Source organism: Manis pentadactyla, chromosome 9 (assembly GCF_030020395.1).
Source record: "Manis pentadactyla isolate mManPen7 chromosome 9, mManPen7.hap1, whole genome shotgun sequence".
Lineage (NCBI taxonomy): Eukaryota > Metazoa > Chordata > Mammalia > Pholidota > Manidae > Manis > Manis pentadactyla.
In genome coordinates, this window is record NC_080027.1 from 98,834,977 (window position 1) to 98,861,875 (window position 26,899).

General features: G+C 36.0%; 1 protein-coding gene across 13 annotated transcripts in view; it reads left to right on the forward strand.

Annotated features, from left to right (window-relative positions):
* Positions 1 to 26,899, forward strand: part of CDC42BPA (CDC42 binding protein kinase alpha) — a 303,926-nt gene that overhangs the window by 174,210 nt on the left and 102,817 nt on the right. For all 13 annotated transcript variants that reach the window (XM_036918407.2, XM_057507866.1, XM_036918400.2 and 10 more), the window contains exons 11-12: positions 10,902 to 11,024; positions 21,793 to 21,926. In XM_036918407.2, coding sequence (XP_036774302.1) covers positions 10,902 to 11,024; positions 21,793 to 21,926 — 257 coding nt within the window. The remainder of the gene's footprint in view (positions 1 to 10,901; positions 11,025 to 21,792; positions 21,927 to 26,899) is intronic.

Sequence of the window (26,899 nt, forward strand, 5' to 3'; positions counted from 1 at the left end):
TTACCCGTCTCTGGCTAACCAGTCATCTTCCGGGGCCATACAGGGAAATGTAAAGTTGGTAAGTGAGAGAGAAGCAATATTGTTTGAAAAGGTTAGCTTTTTACTTCTTTGCAGATTTATGCCCTGTGGCTTCTATGCCCAGCATTTGTCTTGAGGTATCTTTACCACTTGGAAGAATTACGATACTTGGTAATTTTCGATATGAGGCACTAATTCTACTAAAGGGTTGTAATTAGGAAGGAAGAAGAAAAGCTATAGAAGTAGCAGACGGAAGAAAACACGGGAAGATTGATTATTTCTTTGACATATCTTCTTGTAGTGTAACATAAGCGTGTATAGGTTTTAAATTACTAAATTGTGTGCACACATTAACATAATAGGAATACAGCTACATAACCAAAGCAGACCTACAATTAGCAGCCATATCCAGTGAAACCAAGAAAACCAGTTAGGTACCCTAGCCATTTGTGAAAACTTACCAATGATATGATGGATATTGTCTAACTGAATTTGATTCGTTTGAGAAAAATCAGACAAATTAAAATAACACATTCCTGGGAACTGTTCACATCCCATATGTTCTTTTAACAATAGATAGTCTGTAGTTGCAAGATTTTGGAGCGCTGCAACTTGCACTTCTCCTAATTCTTGGTTGAGTTCCGACAGTATAGATCCAGTCAAATTTGTTGTTTTACTGTATGCACAGGCCAGCTTAGATATCTCCTTCTTCATTCCAATGGCAAGTCCAGGAACCGGTGGGATGACTGCAGCTACAACTGCAGCAGCGCCAGGATCTTTGTTGAAGTTTTTTGATGTTCATCTTCTGGAATGACTCTTCCAGAGGATGTTGATGTTGGAAGTTCTTCTTCTTATCTTATCTTAATTCGTTTTCTGGGTAGCCAAATTAGGCTTTAATCCTCTGTAGAAACACAAACAAACCCTTTGCCCACACTTTGATATGACCTTTATACCATTGGGAAGAACCTATTGGAGATCACCACACAGGAACTGCTTTTTTTTTTTTTTTTAGAGAAAGGAATATTATCAGAAAAATGTACTTCCATAGCTGATCATCTGACACCCTTTGAAAGATGAAAATTAAGGATATGTAAAGCATGCATTAATTGTTGATTTGCAGTTAGTTTTTATCCTATCGGAGTAATCCCCCTTTTCTTTCTCTCTCTCTCTTTTATTTTTTTTTGTTATCATTAATCTACAATTACATGAAGAACATTATGTTTACGAGGCTCTCCCCTATACCAAGTCCCCCCCAGAAACCCTCTTACAGTCACTGTCCATCAGCATAGCAAAATGTTGTAGAATCACTACTTGTCTTCTCTGTGTTGTACAGCTCTCCCCTTTCTGCCACCCCCCACATTATGCTTGCTAATCATAATACCCCCTTTCTTCTTCCCCCCGCTTTCCCTCCCTACCCACCCACCCTCCCCAGTCCCTTTCCCTTTGGTAATTGTTAGTCCATTCTTGGGTTCTGTGATTCTGCTGTGTTTTGTTCCCTCACTTTTTTCTTTATTCTTATACTCCACATATGAGTGAAATCATTTGGTATTTGTCTTTCTCCGCCTGCCTTATTTCACTGAGCATAATACCCTCTAGCTCCATCCATGTTGTTGCAAATGGTAGGATTTGTTTTCTTCTTATGGCTGCATAATATTCCATTGTGTATATGTACCACATCTTCTTTATCCATTCATCTACTGATGGACACTTAGGTTGCTTCCAATTCTTGGCTATTGTAAATAATGCTGCGATAAACATAGGGGTGCATCTGTCTTTTTCAAACTTGAGTGTTGCATTCTTAGGATTTTTTCCTAGGAGTGGAATTCCTGGGTGAAATGGTAAGTCTATTTTGAGCATTTTGAGGAACCTCCGTACTGCTTTCCACAATGGTTGAACTAATTTACATTCCCACCAGCAGTGTAGGAGGGCTCCCCTTTCTCCACAACCTTGCCAACATTTGTTGTTGTTTGTCTTTTGGATGGTAGCCATCCTTACTGGTGTGAGGTGATATCTCATTGTGGTTTTAATTTGCATTTCTCTGATAATTAGCGATGTGGAGCATCTTTTCATGTGTCTGTTGGCCATCTGTATTTCTTTTTTGGAGAACTGTCTGTTCAGTTCCTCTGCCCATTTTTTAATTGGATTATTTGTTTTTTGTTTGTTGAGGTGGGTGAGCTCTTTATATATTTTGGATGTCAAGCCTTTATCAGATCTGTCATTTACAAATATATTCTCTCATACTATAGGGTACCTTTTTGTTCTATTGATGGTGTCTTTTGCTGTACAGAAGCTTTTCAGCTTAATATAGTCCCACTTGTTCATTTTTGCTGTTGTTTTCCTTGCCTGGGGAGATATGTTCAAGAAGAGGTCACTCATGTTTATGTCTAAGATGTTTTTGCCTCTGTTTTTTTCTAAGAGTTTTATGGTTTCATGACTTACATTCAGGTCTTTGATCCATTTCGAATTTACTTTTGTGTATGGGGTTAGACAGTGGTCCAGTTTCATTCTCCTACATGTAGCTGTTCAGTTTTGCCAGCACCATCTGTTGAAGAGACTGTCATTTCACCATTGTTTGTCCATGGCTCCTTTATCAAATATTAATTGACCATATATGTTTGGGTTAATGTCTGGAGTCTCTAATCTGTTCCACTGGTCTTGTGCCAGTACCAAATTGTCTTGATTACTATGGCTTTGTAGTAGAGCTTAAAGTTGGGGAGTGAGATCCCCTCTACTTTATTCTTCTTTCTCAGGATTGCTTTGGCTATTCGGGGTCTTTGGTGTTTCCATATGAATTTTTGAACTAGTTGTTCCAGTTTGTTGAAGAATGTTGCTGGTAATTTGATAGGGATTGCATAAAATCTGTATATTGCTTTGGGCAGGATGGCCATTTTGACGATATTAATTCTTACTAGCCAAGAGCATGGGATGAGTTCCCATTTGTTAGTGTCCTCTTTAATTTCTCTTGAGAGTGTCTTATAGTTTTCAGGGTATAGGTCTTTCACTTCTTTGGTTAGGTTTATTCCTAGGTATTTTATTCTTTTTGATGCAGTTGTGAATGGAGTTGTTTTCCTGATTTCTCTTTCTATTGGTTCATTGTTAGTGTATAGGAAAGCCACAGATTTCTATGTGTTAATTTTGTATCCTGCAACTTTGCTGTATTCCTACATCATTTCTAGTAGTTTTGGGGTGGAGTCTTTAGGGTTTTTTATGTACAATATCATGTCATCTGCAAATAGTGACAGTTTAACTTCTTCTTTACCAATCTGGATTCCTTGTATTTCTTTGTTTTGTCTGATTGCCATGGCTAGGACCTCCAGTACTATGTTAAATAACAGTGGGGAGAGTGGGCATCCCTGTCTTGTTCCTGATCTCAGAGGAAAAGCTTTCAGCTTCTTGCTGTTCAGTGTAATGTTGGCTGTGGGTTTATCATATATGGCCTTTATTATGTTGAGGTACTTGCCCTGTATACCCATTTTGCTGAGAGTTTTTATCATGAATGGATGTTGAATTTTGTTAAATGCCTTTTCAGAATCTATGGAGATGATCATGTGGTTTTTGTCTTTCTTTTTGTTGATGTGGTGGATGATGTTGATGGATTTTCGAGTGTTGTACCATCCTTGCATCCCTGGGATGAATCCCACTTGGTCATGGTGTATGATCCTTTTGATGTATTTTTGAATTTGGTTTGCTAATATTTTATTGAGTATTTTTGCATCTACATTCATCAGGGATATTGGTCTGTAATTTTCTTTTTTGGTTGGGTCTTTGCCTGGTTTTGGTATTAGGGTGATGTTGGCTTCATAGAATGAGTTTGGGAGTATTCCCTCCTCTTCTATTTTTTGGAAAACTTTAAGGAGAATGGGTATTATGTCTTTTCTGTGTGTCTGATAAAATTCCGAGGTAAGTCCGTCCGGCCCAGGGGTTTTGTTCTTGGGTAGTTTTTTGATTACCATTTCAATTTCTGTGCTCATAATTGGTTTGTTTAACTTTTGTGTTTCATCCTTGGTCAGTCTTGGAAGGTTGTATTTTTCTAGGAAGTTGTCCATTTCTTCTAGGTTTTGCAGCTTGTTGGCATATAGGTTTTCATAGTAGTCTTTAATAGTTCTTTGTATTTCTGTGGAGTCTGTCGTTATTTTTCCATTCTCATTTCTGATTCTGTTGATTTGTGTTGATTCTCTTTTTCTCTTTATAAGTTTGGCTAGAGGCTTATCTATTTTGTTTATTTTCTCAAAGAACCAGCTCTTGGTTTCATTGATTTTTGCTATTGTTTTATTCTTCTCAGTTTTGTTTATTTCTTCTCTGATCTTTAGTATGTCCCTCCTTCTGCTGACTTCAGGCCTCATTTGTTCTTCTTTTTCCAGTTTTGATAATTGTGATGTTAGACTATTCATTTGGGATTGTTCTTCCTTCTTTAAATATGCCTGGATTGCTATATACTTTCCTCTTAAAACTGCTTTCGCTGCGTCCCACAGAAGTTGGGGCTTTGTGTTGTTGTCATTTGTTTCCATATATTCCTTGATCTCTATTTTAATTTGTTCATTGATCCATTGATTATTTAGGAGCATGTTGTTAATCCTCCATGGGTTTGTGAGCCTTTTAGTTTTCTTTGTAGAATTTATTTTAATTTTATAGCTTTGTGGTCTGAAAAGTTGGTTGGTAGAATTTCAATATTTTGAAATTTTCTGAGGCTCTTTTTGTGAGCTAGTATGTGGTGTATTCTGGAGAATGTTCCATATGTACTTGAGAAGAATGTATATCCTGTTGCTTTTGGATGTAGAGTTCTATAGATGTCTATTAGGTCCATCTGTTCTACTGTGTTTTTCAGTGCCTCCGTGTCCTTACTTATTTTCTGCCCAGTGGATGTATCCTTTGGGGTGAGTGGCGTGTTGAAGTCTCTAAAATGAATGCATTGCATTCTATTTCCCCCTTTAGTTCTGTTAGTATTTGTTTCACATATGCTGGTGCTCCTGTGTTTTGTGCATATATATTTAGAATGGTTATATCCTCTTGTTGGACTGAGCCCTTTATCATTATGTAATGTCCTTCTTTATCTCTTGTTACTTTCTTTGTTTTGAAGTCTATTTTGTCTGATATTAGTACTGCAACCCCTGCTTTCTTCTCTCTGTTGTTTGTCTGAAATATGTTTTTCCATTCCTTGACTTTTAGTCTGTACATGAGTTTGGGTTTGAGGTGAGTTTCTTGTAAGCAGTATATAGATGGGTCTTGCTTCTTTATCCATTCTATTACTCTGTGTGTTTTGATTGGTGCATTCAGTCCATTTACATTTAGGGTGACTATTGAAAGATATTTACTTATTGCCATTGCAGGCTTTAGATTTGTGATTACCAAAGGTTCAAGGTTAGCCTCTTTAGTATCTTACTGCCTAACTTAGCTCGCTTATTGAGCTGTTATATACCCTGTCTGGAGATTCTTTTCTTCTCTCCCTTCTTATTCCGCCTCCTCCATTCTTTATATTTTGGTTGTTTTATTCTGTGCTCTTTCATGTTTCCTTTAACTGCTTTTAGTGGGTAGTTGATTTTATTTTTTTGCCTTTAGTTAGTGTTTGGTTGGTCTGCTTTCTTTGCTGTGATTTTATTTTCTCTGGTGACATCTGTTTAGTTTTAGGAGTGCTCCCGTCTAGAACAGTCCCTCTAAAATACCCTGTAGAGGTGGTTTGTGGGAGGCAAATTCCCTCAACTTTTGCTTGTCTGTGAATTGTTTAATCCCTCCATCATATTTAAATGATAATCATGCTGGATACTGTATCGTTGTTTCAAGGCCCTTCTGTTTCATTGTATTAAATATATCATGCCATTCTCTTCTGGCCTGTAAGGTTTCTGTCGAGAAGTCTGATGATAGCCTGATGGGTTTTCCTTTATAGGTGACCTTTTTCTCTCTAGCTGCCTTTAAAGCTCTTTCCTTGTCCTTGATTTTTGCCATTTTAATTATTATGTGTCTTGGTGTTGTCCTCCTTGGGTCGTTTCTGTTGGGAGTTCTGTGTATTTCTGTGGTCTGTTTGATTATTTCCTCCCCTAATTCGGGGAAGTTTTCAGCAATTATTTCTTCAAAGACACTGTCTATCCCTTTTCCTCTCTCTTCTTCTTCTGGTACCCCTATAATACGGATATTGTTCCTTTTGGATTGGTCACCCAGTTCTCTTAATATTGTTTCATTCCTGGAGATCCTTTTATCTCTCTCTATGGCAGCTTCTATGCATTCCTGTTCTCCGGTGTCTGTTCCATCAATGGCGTCTTGCAGCTTATCCATTCTGCTTATAAATCCTTCCAGAGTTTGTTTCACTTCTGTAATCTCTTTCTGGGTGTCTGTAATGTGCCTCCGGACTTCATCCCTTAACTCTTGTATAGTTCTCTGCATCTCTGTCAGCATGTTTATGATTTTTATTTTGAATTCTTTTTCAGGAAGACTGGTTTGGTCTGTCTCCTTCTCGGGTGTTGACTCTGTGATCTTTGTCTGCCTGTAATTTTGCCTTTTCATGGTGATAGAGATAGTTTGCACAGCTGGCACGAGTGACGGCTTTAAGAACTTCCCTTCTTGTTGTTTTGTGGCCTTCCTCTCCTGGGAGAACAGCGACCTCTAGTGGCTTGTGCTGCGCAGCTGCGCGCAGACAGGGCTTCTGATTCTTGCCTGGCTGCTACGGAGTTTATCTCTGCTGTTGCTGTGTGCGTGGCTTGCCTCGGTCTGCTGCTCCAATATGGTGGAGCCGCGTTGGTGGGGGAGTGGCCGGGAGGCTCTTTATCTCCGTGAGGGGCCTCTGTGCTCCCTGCTGCCCAGGGGGTTGGAGTGCCCAGAGATCCTCAGATTTCCTGCTGCTGGACTAAGTGTCCCGGGACGCTTCCATCCAGTTTTGGGGTCCCTGTCCCTTTAAGACTTCCAAAAAGCACTCGCAAAAAAGAAAGCCGCTAGCTTTTCTTTGTTCCCAGGTGCCGGCCTCAGGGACCTGCTCACAGGTCTTGCTGTCCTGTTTCCCTAGTATCCAGGACCCCACACATGCACTGTGTCTGTGCTCTGGTTTGGCTGGCTGGGGCTGGGTGTTCATCAGTCCTGGGCTCCCTCTCCTTCCCTGCTCCGACTCCTCTCCTCCCGCCGGGAGCTGGGGTGAGGGGCACTCGGGTCCCGCCGGGCTGGGGCTTGTATCTTACCCCGTTTGCGAGGCGCTGGGTTCTCGCAGGTGTGGATGTGGTCTGGATGTTGTCCTGTGTCCTCTGTTCTCTATTCTAGGAAGAGTTGTCTTTGTTATATTTTCATAAATATATGTGGTTTTGGGAGATTTCCACTGCTCTACCTATGCCGCCATCTTCTCTTCTGGGTCTCTTCTAGGAGTTTTATGGCATCAGGTCTTATGTTTAAGTCTTTGATCCATTTTTAGTTAATTTTTGTGAGTAGTGTGAGATAAGGGTTTAATTTCATTGTTCTGCATTGGTTTCTCCAGTTTTCCCAGCACCTTTTGTTGACGAGACTATCCTTTCCCCACTGAGTGTTCATGGCTCTCTAGTCATTATCAGTTGATTGTATATGCTGGGATTTAATTCTGGGTTATCTATTCTGCTCCATTAAGCTATGTGTCTTTTTTGTGCTGGTACTATACTGTTTGTATTACTGTGCCTTTGTAGTATAGTTTGAAATCAGGGCACATACCTCCACCTTTGTTCTTTTTCCTAAGGATTACTTTGACTATTAAGGTCTTATGTTGCACATAAATTCTGTGGTTGTTCTGTGAAGTATGGCTTTGGTATTTTGATGGATACTGTGTTAAATCTGTAGATGGCTTTTGGTAGTAAGGACATTTTAACAATATTAATGCTTCCAATCTATGAACATGGGATGTGTTTCCATTTGTTTATGTCCTCTTTCATTTCTCTCAGCAGAGTCTTGCAGTTTTCATTGTATAGATCTTTCATTTCTTAGTTTAACTTTATTCCCGAGTATTTTATTGGTTTTGATGCTGTTTTGAATGACATAGTTTTCCTTATTTCTTTTTCAGATGTTTCTATGTAAAGGAATTCAACTGATATCTAATCCCAAAACTTTACTAAAATTGTTGATTAGCTCCAACAGTTCTTTGGCTGACTCTTTGGGATTTTGTGTATATAAAATCATATCATTAGCAGTAGTGACAGTTTTACTTGTTTCTTTCTAATCTGGATGCCTTTTCTTTCTTTCTATTGCCTAGTTGCTCTAGCTAGGACTTCCAGTCCTCAGCTGAGTGAAAGTGGTTAGTGTGGGCATCCTTGTGTTGTTCTGATTTTAAAGAAAAGCTTTCCGTTTTTCTCCATTGAGTATGTTATCTGTGGGTTTGTTGCATATGGCCTTTAACTATGTTGAGGTATATTCCTTATGTATCTACTTTGTTAAGGGTTTTTAACCTAATAGGATGCTGTATTTTGTCAAATGTTTTTCCTCCATCTATTGAGATGATCATGTGATTTTTTTTCTTTCATTATATTGATGCAGTATATTACATTTATTGATTTGTATATGTTAAACCTTCCTTGTATCCCAGGGATAAATCCTTGATAATGGAGTATAATCCTTTTAATGTGTTCCTGAATTTAGTTTGCTAATATTTTGTTGAGAATTTTTACTTCTGTGATCATTGGGGATATTGATCTATAGTTTTCTTGTCATCTTATCTGGTTTTGGTGTCAAGGTAATGCTGGCATCAAAGAATGAATTTGGAGATGTTCCCTCCTTGATATTTTGGAAGAGTTTGAGGAGGATTGATATTAATTCTTCTTTACTTGTTTGGCAGAATTCATTGGTAAGGCTGTCTAGTCCTGGGATTTTCTGTTTAGGAGGTTTTTAGTTATAGATTCAATCTCTTTACTCATTATTGGACTATTTAGATTTTCTCTTTCTTTCTAATTCAGTCTTGGTAGGTTGGGTATTTCTAGAAGTGTATGCATTTCTTCTAGGTTATGTAATTTCTTGCAAGTTATTGTTCATAGCAGTCTATTATGATCCTGTGTACTTCTGTAGAATCAGTTGTAATGTCTCCTCTTTCATTTTTAATTTTATTTATTTATGTCTTCTTTTTTTCTTACTCTAGATAAAGGTTTGTCAATTTTGTTTATCTTTTTAAAACCCAGCTCTTATTTTCATTGATCCATTCTATTGTTTTTCTAGTCTCTTTTTCATTCATTTCCACCCTCAATTCCTTATTATTTCCTTCTGCTAACTTTGGGCTTGATCTGTTCTTTTTCTAGGTCCTTGGTGTATAAAGTTAGGTTGTTTGAGGTCTTCCTAATTTTTTAAAATACGTGTTTATTGCTGTAAACTTTCCTTGCAAAACTGCTTTTCTGTATCCTACAAATTTGATATGTTGTATTTCCATTTTCTTATGTTTTGAGATGATTTTTTATTTCTCTTTCAATTTCATCTTTGACCCAGTGATTGTTCAAAGTGTGTTGTTTAGTTTCCACATATTTGTAGATCTTCTCACTTGTGTCTCGTTGATTTTTAGTTCATACCATTGTGGTCAGAAAAAATGGTTGGTATGATTTCAGTCTTCTTAAATTTGCTGAGATTTGTTTTGGGCTCTATCAAATGATTTAGCCTGGAAAATACTCCATACGTATGTGAGAACCGTGTGTATTCTGCTGTTGGATAGAATGCTCTGTATATGTCTGTTCAGTCTATTTGTTCTAAATTAAGGTTCAAATCTAGCATTTCCTTGTTGACTTTCTGTCTGGACAATGTATCCATTGCGAGCAGTGGAGTATGGAGTCCCCTACTGTTGTATTGTTGTGTATTTCTCTCTTAAGATCTGTTAGTACTTGCTAAATGTGTTTTGGTGCTCAGGTATAAGGAGGATATATATTTATAGTTGTTAAATATTCTTGATGTATTGACCCCTTTATCATTATATAATGATTGGGTGCACAATATGATATATCTTACACCCTCAATTCAATTTAACAAATAATTTATTGACCACCATGCATACAAAAATCATGATGCCATTTTCTGTGTAAGTGGTGAAGATAAATTAGAAAAGTCTCCATCCTCTGGAAGATTATAGTCCTTTGTGGAGTTTAAATATATATATAAATAATATGTTATATATAAGTAATAATATGTTATATAAGTAATAAGTTTTACAGTTTTTAATAAAGCAGTGTACAAGTAACAAATAATATAAAGCAATCAGTAATGCTTTGTACTAACAAAAATTTTGGTAAGGTAGAGACTTACTATTTGAGAACCCTCCATGAGGTAACAGAATAACTATTTAAGGACAAGGATGGCTTCATTTCTGACATAAATTGTTTCTCAAGTTTTCTTTTTTCTAGATCTTTTAATGATACCTGGGAATAAGCCTCAATATAGCTATTTTTTTTAAATACCTTGCATCTTCTGATTAGAACAGTAGGATAAATTTATAATCTCTATTTTTAACTAAATTGATGAACCAAGTCATCTGTAGGTACTCAACTTTCATACATGGAATTTTGGAGGCCAGTGCTGCTACTTATTATATATTGACATCTCTAAACCTTTCATACACCAGACTCAGTTTTTCATGCATCATCTGACATGATATTTTTGGGATAACACATATCCTCTGCTGGGATAAAAGGCAGCTGAATAGTTGACTCACTGGCAGAGTGTATCAACAGAGTTTAAAAATGAAAATCTCACATATTAAAAGGTAGATTCTTCCCTATGTGTATTATAATTTTAAAGAAATGTGAATGAGTTTTGTGATTTAATTCTAATGTATTTACATGCTTTTTGTCAATGGGTAGATGTTCAGTAGAATTATATAAGGATTCCTTTAGAAAGAAATATATTGCTATTAGTTTTCAAAACTTAAAAGTCTGGCCATATTTTACATAATTTATTTTATTCTTTTTTTTTTAAAGAGTCAACACAGACTGTCCAAGCTCTGCAGTATTCAACTGCTGATGGTCCACTAACAGCAAGCAAAGACTTAGAAATAAAAAACTTAAAAGAAGAGATTGAAAAGCTAAGGAAACAAATAAGAGGTAAATTCCTGTGATTCACTGTTAATTCAGTTCAGTAGAGTTTTTTTTAATGTTTTATTTACATGTCGTGTATTATGTGATGTGAACTATATGCTAGTGAAGGAAAAGAAAATAAGAATGGTTTCCATTCTGAAGGAGCTCACATGTTGGTCTGGGAAAAGATAAACAAATAGTTTTGCAATACATGTGAAAAGGCTGTAAGAAAAACAGGTTATCAGTACATAAAGAATACATGAGAGGAGCGTCCAACCCAGACTGAAGATAACAAAGATGACTTTCTTAGAAGACCTATTAGTTTGAGATACCCAGTTGGAATTTGTCTGGCAAAGCATATATATAAATATGGGAAACAGTGTTAGGAGTGAGGAGGACAGTATAGACAAGAGAATCACATGTATACAGACATCAAGGCATGTAAAAATTAATTTTCTTTGTAACAATTCATTTTTCAGTGTATTGCTGAGATTAATTAAAATTAATTTTGACAATTGTTGATATGCCTGTTATATCCACTCATTCATTTATTCCCTTCATTCAACAAATATTTATTGATTACCTACTATGTACCACGTATTATTTCAGCTCTTGAGAGGCAGTACTAAGCAAAGTTTAGAAAACCCTGTCCTTGCTGGGGTGGAGGGCAAACAACAGACATAAAATAGTTACTGTATGGTTTTGTAAATGGCACAGTATGTGAGAACCTGGTAAGTGCTTAAGAATAGAGCAGAATAAGGAGAATGGTTTGGAAGTGTAATATGAGGAGTTTAAAATTTTTAAGTGGTCCAGGTGTAAACCTCATTGGGAAGATGTGTGAGCAAAAAATTGAAGTAGGTAAGGGGCTTCACCATGTAGTTAATTGGGTAACATATGCTCCAAGTAGAAGGACCAACCAGTGAAAAGCCCTTAAAGTCAGAATGTACCTCATGAGTTCAAGTAAAACACAGAGGACAGCATGGCTGGAACAGAACGAGCCGGAAGGAAGAATGGAAGGCAGTGAGGTTACAGTGTAAAAGGATTGAGAGGACTTGTTGCTTGATCCATATAGTCCTACTGTTAGAAGGTCTTTTTTCTGTGAGTGCGCTGGGAACCTTTTGCAGAGTTGAGGCACCACATTATTTGAGAAAGTATAGGGAGAGAGAGAAGAAAAGTACTGTTTTAGCTAGGATCGTCAGGCCTCTCCAGAAATGCAGTTTTAGGCCAAAGTAAGTGAAGAAAAAGAAAGAATCTAATGTGGGATCTTTTATAAGAAGGACTATTTAAACTGCCATATTAATACATTGCTTATATTAAATATATATGGGAATTCTAAATTTGAGCATAATTTATACTTTTCTGTTTTTAAGTTGATTTCTTCCTAAGGAATATCTTCCTGAAAATAAGTTAGATTAGGAATGTGATAAGCAGAATTACTTACTTTGCTTTGATAATGATAAAACATTAGTGGCACTGAAGAGTTCTTTGACACTAAAAAAGCAGTGAAACACAAAATTAGCTGGGATGGTCAGTGATGATGTGTCTTCAAAGAGATAATATGAATTTGGAAAAATAATTCATAAGCCCATTTCGCTTAATTATTTGTAGGAGGGTATTTTGTTTGTTTATTCCTTGGGATTTCCTGTATTGACTATCATGCATCTGCAAATAGGCACAGTTTTATTTTGGCATTTCTGATCTGTATTTTTATTTCCTTTCCTTTTCTTACTGCACTGGCTAGAACTTACAAGCACTATGTTGAGGAGTGATGAAAACAGACATCCTGACTTTCCAATCTTAAGGGGAAAGCAGTCTTTCACCATAAAGTGTAATAGCAGCTGTTAGTTTTTTATAGATGTTCTGTATCAAGTTAGAAGTTGCCCTCTATTCCTATATTTCTAAGGGTTTTTATCATGAATGAGTGTTGGATTTTGTCAAAACATTTTTTTGCACTGATAATATAAACATGATTTTTTTAAAATTAATCTGCTAATATGGTGGATTATATTGGTTGATTTTGAAATAGTGAACCAGCCTTACATCCCTGGAACATGCACATCCCTGGTCATGGTGTATAATTATTTGTATATATTAACTGAGTTCTATCCCTAGTATTTTGTTAAAAAGAATTTTTGCATCTGTATACAAATTTACATCTGTGATTCTCCTTTTTTCGTTCTGCCTTTTTTATTTGGCATTTGTTTTGTTTGGTTTTGTTCTTTATTTTTAGATTGAGATATAATTGACATACTAGTTTTTGGAGTATGACATAATGATTCAATATTTCTGTATATTGTGAAATGATCACCATAGTAAGTCTAGGTAACATCCATCACCACACACAGTTACAAATTTTTTTTCCTGTTATGATAAATTCTGAAATCTACTCTCTTTAACAACTTCAAATTTACAATACAGTATTAACTATAGTTACCATGCTGTACATTACATTCTCAGGACTTAATTATTATATATCTGGAAGTTTATACCTGTTGACCCCCTTTATCCTTTTGACCCACCCCACATATCTGCCCCTTGCAACCACCAATCTGTTCTTTGTATCTATGAGTTCTTTTTTCTTGAGATTAGACATATAATTGAGATCATACAGTATTTGTCTTTCTCCATCTGACTTATTTCACTTAGCATAACACCCTCAAGTTCCATCCCTATTGTTGCAAATGACAAGATTTCCTTCACTTTTATTGTAGAATAATATATTCTATACTCCCCACATTTTCTTTATCCATTCATCCACTTACAGATACTTAACTTGCTTCTGTGTCTTAACTGTTGTAAATAATGCTGCAGTGAACATGGAGTGCATATATCTTTTTTTATTAAGATATCATTGATATACAATCTTATGTTCAGGTTTCACATGAGCAGCATTATGGTTACTACATTACCCCTATTATCAAGTCCCCACCACATACCCCATTAGTCACTGTCCATCAGCATAATAAGATTCTGTAGAGTCACTACTTGTCTTCTCTGTGCTATACTTCCTTTACCGTGCACCCCCCTATGTTATGTACGCTAATCATAATATCCCTTAAGCCCCTTATCCCTCCCTTCCCACCCATCCTCCGCAACCCCTTTCCCTTTGGTAACCACTAGTCCATTCTGGGTTCTGTGAGTCTCTGAGTACTATGTTGCAAATGATAGGATTTTTTTTTCTTATGGCTGAATAATATTTCATTGTGTATATGTACCACATCTTCTCTATCCATTCATCTACTGATGAACACTTAGGTTGCTTCTATGTCTTGGCTGTTGTAAATACTGCTGCGATAAACTTAAGGGTGCATATGTCTTTTTGAATCTGTGATCAAAAAGAGTGGAATTCCTGGGTCAAATAGTATTTCTATTTTTACTTTTTTGAGGAACCTCCATACTGCTTTCCATGATGGTTGAACTAATTTACATTCCCACCAGCAGTATAGGAGGGTTCCCCTTTCTCTGCATCCTCACCAGCATTTGTGATTCCTTGTCATTTGGATGTTGGCCATCCTAACTGCTGTGAGGTGATATCTCATTGTGGTTTTAATTTGCATTTCTCTGATGATCAGTGATGTGGAGCATCTTTTCATGTGCCGGTGCATGTTGGCCATCTGAATTTCTTCTTTGGAGAAGCATCTGTTCAGATCCTCTGCCCATTTTTTAATTGGGTTATTTGCTTTTTGGGTGTTGAGGCATGTGAGCTCTTTATATATTTTGGATGTCAATGCCTTATCAGTTATGTCATTTATGAATATATTCTCCCATACTGTAGGATGCCTTTTTGTTCTATTGATGTTGTCCTTTGCTGTACAGGAAGCTTTTTAGTTTGATATAGTCCCACTTGTTCATTTTTGCTTTTGTTTCCTTGCCTGGGGAGATATGTTCAAGAAGAAGTTGCTCATGTTTATGTTCAAGAGATTTTTGCCTATGTTTTCTTCTAAGAGTTTTATGGTTTCATGACTTACTTTTAGGTCTTTGATCCATTTTGAGTTTACTTTTGTGTATGGTTTTAGACAATAATCCAGTGTCATTCTCTTGCATGTAGCTGTCCAGTTTTGCCAACACCAGCTGTTGAAGAGGCTGTCATTCCCCATTGTATATCCATGGCTCCTTTATTGTATATTAATTGACCATATATGCTTGGGTTAATATCTGGACTCTGTATTCTGTTCCATTGGTCTATGGGTCTGTTCTTGTGCCAGTACCAAATATTCTTGATTACTGTGGCTTTGTAGTAGAGCTTGAAGTTGGGAAGCGAGATCCCCCCTGCTTTATTATTCCTTCTCAGGATTGCTTTGGCTATTCAGGGTCTTTTGTGATTCCATATGAATTTTAGAATGATTTGTTCCAGTTCATTCAAGAATGCTGTTGGTATTTTGATAGGGATTGCATTGAATCTGTAGATTTCTTTAGGCAGGATGGCCATTTTGATAATACTAATTCTTCCTAGCCAAGAACATGAGATGAATTTCCATTTATTAGTGTCCTCTTTAATTTCTCTTAAGAGTGTCTTGTAGTTTTCAGGGTATAGGTCTGTCACTTCCTTGGTTAGGTTTATTCCTAGGTATTTTATTCTTTTTGATGCAATTGTGAATGGAATTGTTTTCCTGATTTCACTTCCCTCTAATTTATCATTAGTGTATAGGAATGCAACAGATTTCTGTGTATTAATTATATATCCTGCAACTTTGCTGAATTCAGATATTTGTTCTAGTAGTTTTGGAGTGGATTCTTTAGGGTTTGTTATGTACAATATCATGTCATCTGCAAACAGTGACAGTTTGACTTCTTCCTTACCAATCTGGGTGCCTTTTATTTCTTTGTGTTGTCTGATCTCCATGGCTAGGCCCTCCAGTAGTGTGTCGAATAAAAGCGGGGAGAGTGGGCATCCTTGTCTTGTTCCCAATCTTAGAGGAAAAGCTTTCAGCTTTTCACTGTTAATTGTGATGTTGGCTGTGGGTTTGTCATATATGGCCTTTATTATGTTGAGGAACTTGCCCTCTATACCCATTTTGTTGAGAGTTTTTATCATGAGTGGGTGTTGAATTTTGTCAAATGCTTATTCAGCATCTATGGCGATGATCATGTGATTTTTGTCATTCTTTTTATTGATGTAGTGGATGATGTTGATGGATTTTCGACTGTTGTAGCATCCTTGCATCCCTGGGATGAATCCCACTTGATCATGATATATGATCCTCTTGATGTATTTTTTAATTTTGTTTGCCATTATTTTGTTGAGTATTTTTGCCTCTGTTCAACAGGGATATTGGTCTGTAATTTTCTTTTTTTGTGGTGTCTTTGCCTGGTTTTGGTATTAGAGTGATGCTGGCTTCATAGAATGAGTTTGGAAGTATTCTCTCCTCTACTATTTTTTGGGAAACTTTAAGGAGGATGGGTATTAGGTCTTCTCTAAATGTCTGATAAAATTCAGCGTTGAATCCATCTGGCCCAGGGGTTTTGTTCTTCAGTAGTTTTTTGGTTACTGATTTAGTTTCATTGCTGGTAATTGGTCTGGGAAGGTAGTGTTTTTCTAGAAAGTTGTCCATTTCTTCTAGGTTCTCCAAGTTGTTACATATAATTTTTCATAGTAGTCTCTAACAGTTCTTTGTATTTAGGTGGTGTCCTTAGTGATTTTCCTTTCTCATTTCTGATTCTGTTTGTGTGTGTAGATACTCTTTTTCTTGATAAAACTGGCTAGGGATTTATCTATTTTGTTTATTTTCTCAAAGAACCAGGTCTTGGTTTAATTAACTCTTTGTGTTGTTTTATTCTCAATTTTATTTATTTCTGCTCTGATCTTTCTTATGTCCCTCCTTCTGACTTTGGGCCTCATTTGTTCTTTTTCCAGTTTCAATAATTGTGAATTTAGACACTTCATTTGGTATTGTTCTTCTTTCTTTAAATAGGCCTGAATTGGTATGTACTTTCCTTTTAGAATTGCTTTTGTGGCGTCCCTCAGAATTTGAGGCATTGAGTTGTTGTTTTCATTTGACCTCCTATATTGCTTGGTCTCTGTTTTAATTTGGTCATTGATTATTTAGGAGCATGTTGTTAAGCCTCGGTGTGTTTGTGAGCCTTTTTGTTTTCTCTGTACAATTTATTTCTAGTTTCATACCATTGTGGTCTGAGAAGTTGGTTGGTACAATTTCAATTTTTTTGAATATGCTGAGGCTCTTGTTGTACCTAGTATGTGATCTCTTCTGGAAAATGTTCCATGTGCACTGGAGAAGAATGTGTATCCTGCTGCGTTTGGGTAGAGTGTTCTGTACATGTCTGTTTGGTCCATCTGTTCTAATGTGTTTTTCAGTGCCTCTGTCTCCTTACTTATTTTTTGTCTGGTTGATCTGTCTTTTGGATTGAGTGGTGTGTTGAAGTCTCCTAAAATGAATGCATTGGATTTCATTTCCCCCTTTAATTCTGTTAGTATTTGTTGTACATATTTGGGTGCTACTATATTGAGTGCATAGATATTCCTAATGGTTATATGCTCTTGTTGGACTGATCCCTTTATCATTATATAATATCTTTCTTTGTCTCTTGTTACTTTCTTTTTCTTGAAGTCTGTTTTATCTGATAGAAGTATTACAACTCTTGGTTTTTTCTTCCTATTGTTTGCATGAAATATCTTTTTCCATCCCTTCACTTTTAATCTGTGTGTGTCTGGGTTTGAAGTGAGTCCCTTGTGGGCAGCATAGAGATGGATCTTCCTTTTTTATCCATTCTGTAACTCTGTGTCTTTTGATTGATATATTCAGTCCATTTACATTTAGGGTGATTATTGATAGGTATGTACTTATTGCTTTTGTAGGCTTTGGATTCATGGTTACTCGAGGTTCAAGGGGAGCTTCTTTACTATCTAACTGTCTAACTTAACTCATTTATTATGCTATGATAAACATAATCTGAGATTCTTTTTTTCTCTCTCTCTTCTTTTTCTTCCTCTTGCACTCTTTATATGTTACGTGTTTTATTCTGTACTCTTTGTGTATTCCTTGACTGACTTTGTGGGTAACTGATTTAATTTTGCATTGGTTAGTATTTAATTGGTCTACTTCCTTTACTGTGGTTTTTTTCTCTGGTGACAGCTATTTAGTCTTAGGAGCACTTCCATCTAAAGCAGTCCCTTTAAAATACACTGTAGAGATGATTTGTGGCACGTAAATTCCCTCAACTTTTGCTTATCTGGGAATTGTTTAATCTGTCCTTCAAATTTAAATAATAATCTTGCTGTGTAGAGTATTCTCGGTTCAAGTCCCTTCTCTTTCATTGCATTGTTTATATCATGCCACTCCTTCTGGCCTGTAAGGTTTCTGAGAAGTCTGATTATAGCTTCAAGGGTTTTCCTTTGTAAGTGATATTTTTTCTTCCTCTGGCTGCTTTTAATACTCTGTCCTTGTACTTGATCTTTGCCATTTTAATTATTATATGTCTTGGTGTTGTCTTCCTTGGGTCCCTGTGTTGGGAGATCTGTGTACTTCCATGGCCTGAGAGACTATTTCCTTCCCCAGATTGGGGAAGTTTTCAGCAATTATTTCTTCAAAGACACTTTCTATCCCTTTTCTCTCTTCTTCTTCTTCTCTACCCCTATAATGCGAATATTGTTCCGTTTGGACTGGTCACACAGTTCTCTTGATATTCTTTCATTTCCAGTGATCCTTTTTTCTCTCTTTGCCTCAGCTTCTTTGTATTCCTATTCTCTAATTTCTATTCCATTTACCATCTCCTCTACCTCATCTAATCTTCTTTAAATCCCTCCATTGTTTGTTTCATTTCAGGTGCTGTATTTTTTAAGGTGTGTATCTCCCTCCTGAATTCATCCCTTAGCTCTTGAATATTTTTCCATATCTCCATTAGCATGCTTATGACTTTTATTTTGAAATCTTTTCCAGGGATATTGGTGATTTCAGTCTCACTGAGCCCTCTTTCTTGTGTTTGAGGGATTTTGGATTGAACAAGGTTCTTCTGCCTTTTCCTAATCCTATTAGATAGTGAGAAAGATTAGGTTCGTGTAGGCGGCATCGTCTAGTGCCCAGAAGCTGTGCTCTTCAGAGCTTCCCAGAACCTGGATCAATTGCAGTGGTCATAGGCAAGCCGTGCTGGTGCCTACCGTAAAGACAAACCCTTTCCTGCTTCCCAGCTGTAGTGCCTGCCTCCGGTATCAGGGCCTGTGTGCCACATGCAAGGAGCAGCCTCTATGTTAAGGCCCTAAGCTGTAATAGACAGAACTGCCCTCCGGCTGGCCTGGAGCAATGGCAGGGGTCACAGGCAAGCAGTGCCAGTGCCTGCCTGGAGGACAGAGCTCTTTCCTGCTTCCTGACTGCAGTTCCTGCCTCTGATATCAGAGCCAGTGAGCCGTGCACAGGGAGCAGCCTCTGTGTTAAGTCTTGTAGTTTCTGTAGGCAGGGCTGCTGTCTGGCTGGTCTGGAGTGATGGCGGGGGCTCTGAGTTTGCCCATAGGTGCTGGTGTGGATGAATAAGTGGCAGGCTGCTTATCGCAGTGGGGGCCTCGTGGCTGCGTTGGGGGGATGGAGCGCCTGAAGCTTCTGAAAGTTCCCAACTTGCTGGGCTGAGTGTGCCAGGACGATTTTGTTCATCTGTTCCTTCTCCTAATCCTTGCCCCTTTAGCAGCCCTCTCACTGTTGGGAAGTCTTTCAAAGCACCTGCCTTTCTTTTGTCCCAGGGCAGCCGGTTGTGGGAATGTGTTTGCAGTCTTAATCTCTGGTGTCGGTTTTCAACCCCTCTGGTCTCCAGAGCACCATGCAATATTGGTTTGTGCTCCTGGAGTAGATTTCTGGGGCCAGGTATTTAGCAGTCCTGAGTCTCTGCTCTCTCCTGGCTCTGCCTCTCTTCCTCCTGCCGGTGTGCTGGGGTGGGAGGAGTGCTTGGGTCCCACTAGGTTGTGGTTTTATTACTTTACCCTTTTCAGTGACATGTTCTTTTCGCAGATTTAGATTGGCTGGTGCAATCTTACTTCTGGTCACTCTTTTAGGAATAGTTGTATTTGCTGTATTTTCATATTATATGTGATTTGGGGAGGAGATTTCTGCCTTACTTCTCATGCCGCCATCTGTTTTCTTCCCTCACAATTATGGTGTGCATATATATCTTTTTATGTTTTCATTTCATTTGGATAAATACCCAGAAGTGGAATTGCTGGATCATATGGTAGTTCTATTTTTAACTTTTTGAGGAACCTCCATACTGTTTTCCATAGTGGCTGCACCAATTTACATTGGCACTAACAATGCACAGGGTTCTATATTCCTCATATCCTTGACCACATTGGTTAATTTCTTGTCTTTTGGATGACAGCCATTCTTATGGGTGTGAGACAGTGTCTCATTGTGGTTTTTATTTGCATTTCCCTGATAGTTAGTGATGTTGAGCACCTTTTCATGTACTTTTGGCCATCTGTTTGCATGTCCTCTTTGAAAAAATACCCATTTGGGTCCTCTGCCCATTTTTTGAGTAGGTTGTTTGTATGTTGGTGGGCTGGGGGGGTGGGGTTCATTAAATTTCATGAGTTTATGTATTTTTTTGTCTTATCCCCTAATCAGATATATGATTGCAAATATTTTCTCCCATTCCATAGGTTACTTTATAATTTTGTTCCTGGTTTCCTTGCTGAGCAGCTTTTGGTTTGATGTAGTCCCACTTGTTGATTTTGGCTTTTGGGGTCCCTTGTCTGGACTTGTGAGATCAGTGTAATGCTGGCCTTGCAAAATGATTTTGAAGGTATCCCTTCTCTTCTACTTTTTTAAAGAGTTTGAGAAGGGTTGGTCTTAATTCTTTTTTAGATATTTGGTAGGATTCACCAGTAAAGCCATCAGGTCCTGGCTTTTCTTTGTTGGGTGGTTTTTGATGACTGATTCAACATCTTTATTCATTATTGTTCTATTCAACGTTTTGTATTTCTTCATGATTCTGTTCTGGCTGGTTGTATGTTTCTAAAAGTTTATTTATTCTAGCTTACCCATTTTGTTGGTACATAACTGTTCATAACAGTCTCTTACGACCTATGTACTGCTGTGGTGTCCATTGTAATGACTCCTCTTTCATTTCTGATTTTATTCATGTGAGTCTTCTCTCCATTTTTCTCAGTCTAGGTAATTTTGTCAATTTTAGTTATTGTTTCCAAAAACCAGCTCTTAGTTTTGCACAAATTTTACACATCTTCACACTGGCATTAGCTGTTCACCATCTTTACAGTGAACTTTAAAGTGTCTAATTTTCATGAATCATAATTATGGTGTTAGTAAGCCTAACACCAAATTCAAAATTTTTTTTTTTTTAATTTTGTTGTTTTAAGCCTTAGTTTTGTCAAATAACAAAAATTCAACTGATCATATTTTAAAGATCTAATTGGCTTTATTAAACAATTCATGAATCAGGCAGCATCCCACCTAGCAAGTAGAGAGGGGAGCCCCAAGTAGTTGTATGAAATGGAAACATTTAACCAGAGGAGGGTGAAGCAAAGTTATTAGCAAAAGAAAAGAAAGAATTGTTTCAGGCAAGGTCATTTTAGCTTACAGCAAAGAGCAAGAGTCTTACTAGGTGAATTGTCTTTCGGGGATGGAGAGGACCCATGTGACAGATACCTCACTGGTGCTAACCAGAAAATTCCTGTTAGGATTATGTTTCTCTGGGAGGTTGAAACTGCAATTAACTCCCCCATTGTTGACCTGACCTAACATAAGTGACTCCATTTGGGGCCTGTGGTTTTCTTTTTGACAGTTTCAAGCATTTGCTTTTATACAAATAACAAAAGAAACATTGTCTTCTCTTTTAGAATCAAGTCACTTGGAACAGCAACTTGAAGAAGCTAAGGCTGTAAGGCGAGAGCTGGATGATGCTTTTAGACAAATCAAGGCTTATGAGAAACAAATCAGAGCATTACAACAAGAACGGGAGGAATTAAATAAGGTAAAAATATATAGATAGACTTAAAGCCTTTTCTGACTTTTTAATCAGAATGTTTAATTTGTATACTGTAAGCATTCATAATGAATTACAGTAGTATATAGTATATTTTATATGTAAAAAGCTGGCTTAAGATTTTAAGAATTATTTTGGTGTATATCATTTGGCTAATATCTAGTAGTGAAGAAACATATTCTTAAAGCTTTAGTGTTCAGAATCTTCATTTTTTTGAAAGTTAATCAGTGGACTTGAGTAATAGTGAACATTTTTGAAATAAATATTAAATAAGAGAACAGTAAAATCTGTTTAGTTTCTATGGAAAAATTAAAAATACATTTATATTTTCATTGTAGCTTGCTGATCTGAACATTTTAAAAAGATTACAATTGAAATTTTCTTTAATGCTTTAATGATTATTTTAAACGTCAGTTTATCTTTCAAAGCATAGATGAACAAACTATGAGAGCTTTGTGTAACACTTAAAGAATATTATAAACATCAACAAAATTTACTAATAGGTAAGACACTAACACAGTCCAATAGGGTAAATAATATTGAAACACTAGAGAAAAATACTTAAACTGTACTTCACCTGTGTGTATTTCACCTTTCATTAACAAATAAAAAAATGTTGGAATTAATACTTGCCGACACAAAGAAATGAGGGGTGTTGGCACAGCATATATTATATTCAGTAATGTAGTATGTAATACACTGATAATAGAGAATGAAGTCCTTCTAGGGAAGATTTATAAGTCTTACTGCAGTAAAGAAATGGTAATTAAAAATAAAATAACCTTTGGTGAGCATTTAGATATGTCAAATCACTATGTCGTACATCTGAAAACAATATATTATACATCAACTATATTTCAATTAAAAAATTGGAAAAAACAACCTTTTGCTGATGAAACTAATCAAAAGACTGACAGAGAAAGCTGTAAAGTTTAAATGGAATTAGATTAGTATATAGTTTTACTTTATTTTTGATGTAGTTTCATGCAATGTTGTGTATAGATCCATTTAAATTCATGGCCAACTTAATATTTGGAATTTATAATGTTTTGTTTGTTTTAAAAATATAGCAATATTAGTGGTGATTATGTATTTAAAGGTATGATTACTCCAAGTTAGTTAATATATTAAGGATGAGAATCTGGTATCTAGGTTTATAATAATGGGTATTTGCCCAATTTTTAATACATTTTAAAATGAAAAATCCTTGTAGTATAAAGAATTTTTTTCATTTGATATATATGACAGAATAAATATAACATTATGTAAGTTCTGACCCAAATAACAAAGGAAACACCTCTGAACTTACCATCTAACTTAAGAAATAGAATATTACTCATTTTTGGCACATCTCACACACACACACACACACACACACACACACACACGTAGAATAATTGGATCATAAGCAATGCAGATATTCTCTTTGTTATCATAATGCCAAACTGTGTCCCAATGATTGTACCAGTTTATACTCCCATCAGTAGTGTAAAGGAGTTTTGTATTTAACAATACTTCATATTACGAGACATTATTTATGGTCAGCCTAGCCTGAATTGATATTTTAGGTCTAAATGATGTTTTATTATGATCTTAATTTGCATTTATCTTATTACTAATAAGGTTGAGTATCTTTACATGTATCCGTTTATCCTTTATATTTCTTTTTTGAAGTGCCTCCTTCTATCCTTTGTATATGTTTCTGTTGGGTTGTTTGTCTTTTTCTTATTGGTTTGGAAGAATTCTAGAAAATTTCTGGACATACTAATCTTCTGTCAGATATGTTACAGATATCTCCCCCTCCCCCAGTTAGTGGCTTATCTTTTTACTTTTTGAGACCTTTTAATTAACAAAAAGTTCTTAGTTTTAATTTAGTCAAATTTATCAGTCTTTGTCTTTTTGGTTAGTGCATATGCTGGCTTATGTAAGAAATCTGAGATAAAAAAACAGTTATCCTAAATTTTTACCTTGAAGTTTTTAATTTTTATCATTCACATTTAAATTTTTAGTGCATTAGAAATTTACTTTTGTGTAGCATGTGAAATAAGGATCCAATTTCACTTTTTCCTACATGACTAACCCATTGTTCATTTACTAACTAAGCTGTCTTTTCCCCAGAGATGTACAATGTCACTTCTGTCATATATTTAAATGAACCCAAAACTGTGATGGGATTTTGATTAAAATTGCATGAAATCTATAGAACAATTTCAGGAGAATTGACATCATCACAATATTGATTCTTTAAGTTCTTACTGTCCATATTTATTAATATTATCCTAAATGCACACACAGATTTCAAAAGCAAAGCAGATTATTGTAATGTACATACAGCAAAAAATGATCACATGGCTCCCAGGTGTGCCAGTCCTTACTTCTGGAGTAATTCAAGGAGAGCTGGATAGATAAAACTGTACACATACAGAGTCTGTAGTCAGGGAGCCCTGAAAAAGTGAGTCATGGTGTTTATATAGAGGAGAGAAGCAGATGCTTCCTGCTTCCCCCCATCTCCACCCACCTTTCTGAGAGTCTCCTTGGAAACCTAAAGAGAAGGATTCAGGACCTTTTGGAGTATAAATAAATCACTCCAGTGGAAAGATAAGCCCAGAGTCTCCAGCTCTAGAAAGAGGATGTTTCCCTGGTCCAGGCTCTTACGTCCCTTCCTTCCCCTCCTTGAAATGTAAATGCGTATATCCAGAAGTTAAATCTCTTTGGATTTGTCTCAATATCTAACTTAGTCATATATAAATTACTTTACAAGGCTTGCTTTTAGCCCAGGTCCCAAGTTTCAGTAAAATTTACATAAAAAGGCTTACCTACAAAAACAAGTATTTTCTCTACAGCAACACGGACTTTTTTTTACAATTTTTTAAATTAAGGTTTTGATGATACACACTCTTATGAAGGTTTCACATGTAAAAACAATGTGGTTACTACATTCACCCATATTATCGAGTCACCGCCACCCTGCCATACTCCATTGCAGTCACTGTCCAGCAGTGTAATAAGATGCCACAGAGTCACTACTTGTTTTCTCTAGCACCACAGACTCCTTATCCACAGACACGGTATATCTCTCCATATCTTTAAAGTCTTTTAAAATAGTTTTCCATGAAATTTTATATGGGTTTTGCTTTTCCTTAAATTTCTTATTCGATTTTTTCTCATTTTAAACGATAATCTTTAAAAAATTATATTTTCTCACTGATCAACATTGCTTAACTCATATTGTAATATATTTGAGATTTTTTAAGGTTTTCTTCAAATAACAACAGTTTTGTTTATTTTTTGATTTTTGTGACTTTTCTTTCTTTCCTTATCTTGCTATATTAGCTAGGACTTCCAGTATTGAATAGAAGTGGCTCTAGCAGGAATCCCTATCTTATTCCTGATCTCAAAGAAAATGCCCTTAATATTCCACCACTAATAACTATGCTTTCTGTAAGTTTTTGGTGAATACTTTTTATCAGGTTAAGGAAGCTATTTATTATTCCATTTTTTATCCAGAATGGGTATTTAATTATTAAATGTGCTTTTCTGGACATTTAAAAAAGAAATTTCTAGAAATTTGTTAATATCTATTGATGTAATTGTATGATTATTTTTCTTTAATAAGTTGGTGTGGTAAATTACGTTTGTAGGCTTTTTCTAATGTTAAACCACTTTTGCATTTCTGGGTTAAACCTAAATTGCCCATGTGAAATGATAATATGATAGCACAGGTAACACTTATTTGGCATTCGTTTTAGTAGCACTATTTTAAGTGCTTTACACATATTAGATCATTTAATCTTTTTTAAGAGCCCTGTGATTTAGTTGTTAATATTACTATTGCACTCATTTTATAAATGGTGAGACTTGAGCACAGAGAAGTTCAGTACACCCGCTCAAGATCATAGGCCAGAAAGTGGTGGTGGTGTAATTTCAGCCTAAGGAGTCTAGATCCAAAGTTCATGCTTATCCACTTTATACACCACTGTAATTGATTTGCTAATGTCTTTTTGGATTTTTTATTTGTTTTCATCACTGAGATTGGCTTGTGATTTTTTTCTCTTTCTGGTCTTTTTTGAAATCAAAATTATACTGGTCTCATGGAATGAGTTGGGTAACATTGCTTCTTTTTTCTATTCAATAGAAAAGTTTGTGTAAGGGGAATGTTTTGTTCCTTGAAACACTGGAGGGATTGGCCTATAAAACCAGTAAAACCATCTTTACCCAGAGATTGTCTTCCCAGTGGGGGTGGGGAAAGTTTAACTATTCATTTGTTACTTTGTTATAAGACTATTCAGGTATTCTATTTCTTTAAACACTTTTGATAAATTGTATTTTGTAGAAATGTTCATTTCATAAGTTAACAATATTAGCATAAAGTTTTTCATTGTATTCTTTTATCTTTTTGAATCTCCTCTAGATGTGATTATAACCTTTTTCTTAATATTATTTGTGCATTTATTCTTGTTCCCCTGTTCAATCTCACCAATGTTTGCCTATTATTATTTTTCTCAGAGAACCAGCTCTTGACTTTGTTGATCCTTACTGTCCTCACATTTCTTTGTCATTAATTAATTTATGCGTTTACCTTTATTATTCCTCATATTGGGAGGAAGGGTTAATGTGTTGTTCTATCACTAGCTTTTCATGGGTATTTCACTAATTCAACCTTTTTTTATTTCATTTCAATATAAGTATTTCAGGCTATAAATTTCCTCCTAAGTATGCCTTTTATTGCACTCCCAAGTTTTAGTATGTATTAAACATTTTTATACTAAATTTTTTTTTTAGTTCTAAATATTTTAATATCCTTTATGGTGTCTCCTTGACTAATGAGTTACTATAGAATTTAGCCTTTTTATTTTTTATTCCTATTTTAATGGTAATATCATTAAAGAACTTGATATATTTGTTCTTTGAAATCTGCTGAGAGACTTGCTTCATGGCCTAGACTTTTCCATTTTAAAATG